Source organism: Oryzias melastigma, linkage group LG2, assembly GCF_002922805.2.
Source record: "Oryzias melastigma strain HK-1 linkage group LG2, ASM292280v2, whole genome shotgun sequence".
Classification (NCBI taxonomy): Eukaryota; Metazoa; Chordata; class Actinopteri; order Beloniformes; family Adrianichthyidae; genus Oryzias; species Oryzias melastigma.
Genome location: NC_050513.1, coordinates 17,853,307 through 17,854,654, shown reverse-complemented (window position 1 = coordinate 17,854,654; position 1,348 = coordinate 17,853,307). Strand labels below are relative to the sequence as shown.

The window sequence follows — 1,348 nt, the reverse complement described above, 5'->3', positions numbered from 1 at the left end:
TTGTTATAGATTTAGGGCTGTGGATCGTTATTTAGGCGACGATCTGATTCAATTCACAAACCAAGATCAACGATTCACAGATCAAACCGCAAACACGACATTTTTATCTTCTTAATTTCATATTTACTGTATTTTTTATTAAAATCGTTGAATATGTATATATATATATATATATATATATATATGTTTAATTTTTATTACTAATTTCGTAAACTGAACTTCCGCCGAATTTTTTTTAACCTGAATTTATTTCCAGCTTATAAAAAAATCATTAATGTTTTTAAATAGATGCTACGTTGGGGTAATTTTGGAGAGAAAATTAGTTTGTTTTATATATGCGACAACAGACATTAATTAAATCCACAAAAATACTTAATAGTTTTACTTTAAAAAATTAAACCTTCACCTCCACTTTATTTTGAGGATTTATTTACGTAACAGTGACAGACGTTTAGTTTTTGTAGGTAAAACCCCCAAAATTTACTTAATTTATTTAAGTGATTATTATCTGAAGTGTACTTTTACAGTACGATGTTACAAATTTCTGTACCTCCTTTTTTTGGGACGAGATCGTGGATATCCGAATAACCGGACACTCGTTATGGACGTAGCATTATTACGATTTTAAAGAAAACCCTCGTTAATGTTAAATTTGATGGATTTTCGGAGGACGAGGTCAACGAAACAATGTTTTTTTTTTCCAGATGTGTTGGGCGGGTACAACGGGACCATCTTCGCCTACGGACAGACGTCGTCTGGGAAGACCCACACCATGGAGGTGATCTTCTCGTTCTAGATGTTTAAATCCGGATCTGTCAGAACTCATCAGCGTATCAAACAATAATTCAGAAGTTCTCCTACAAGCCTTAATTCAATTCTCCTGAAGTTCCTCTAAAAGCTTTTCTGTCAAAAAAGTGTTTGTGTTGTTGTGTTCAGGGCAAACTGCACGACCCCCAGCTGATGGGCATCATCCCTCGGATCGCCCACGACATCTTTGACCACATCTACTCCATGGACGAGAACCTGGAGTTCCACATCAAGGTGGAGAAAATCTGAGAGCTTTCCATCCAACTGTGACAACTTTAAGACAGTTTTGGTTCTTTACACTGGTTACTTAGAGTAAAGCATCTGTATTTCTTATGAAAGTCTTTAAATAGTTTGTCGTCATACTTGACTTTTGTCAAGTCGAATAATAAAACATTAATCATGTTCTCCACATTGTGACGGAGTAAGTTTAGAAACAAAAGAAAAAATGTTTAAATGACGTCTTTAAACGTGTAAATTTACTAGAATAAAGTCGTAACTGCAAAATTCGGAGAAAAAAGTCTTTGCTGTAAAATTACGAGAA

General features: G+C 34.3%; 1 protein-coding gene across 5 annotated transcripts in view; it reads left to right on the top strand.

The window, feature by feature from the left end:
• The window catches only part of LOC112156676 (kinesin heavy chain), a 24,206-nt gene that overhangs the window by 4,303 nt on the left and 18,555 nt on the right, over positions 1 to 1,348 (top strand). For 4 of the 5 annotated variants that reach the window (XR_002921022.2, XM_036216054.1, XM_024288946.2 and 1 more), the window contains exons 3-4: positions 705 to 778; positions 937 to 1,041. The exons of the other annotated variant lie outside the window; for it this stretch is intronic. Coding sequence is in view for 3 of the 4 variants with exons in the window: in XM_036216054.1 (XP_036071947.1) it covers positions 705 to 778; positions 937 to 1,041 (179 nt within the window). In the remaining variant the exon portion in view is untranslated. The remainder of the gene's footprint in view (positions 1 to 704; positions 779 to 936; positions 1,042 to 1,348) is intronic. 5 annotated transcript variants of the gene reach the window in all.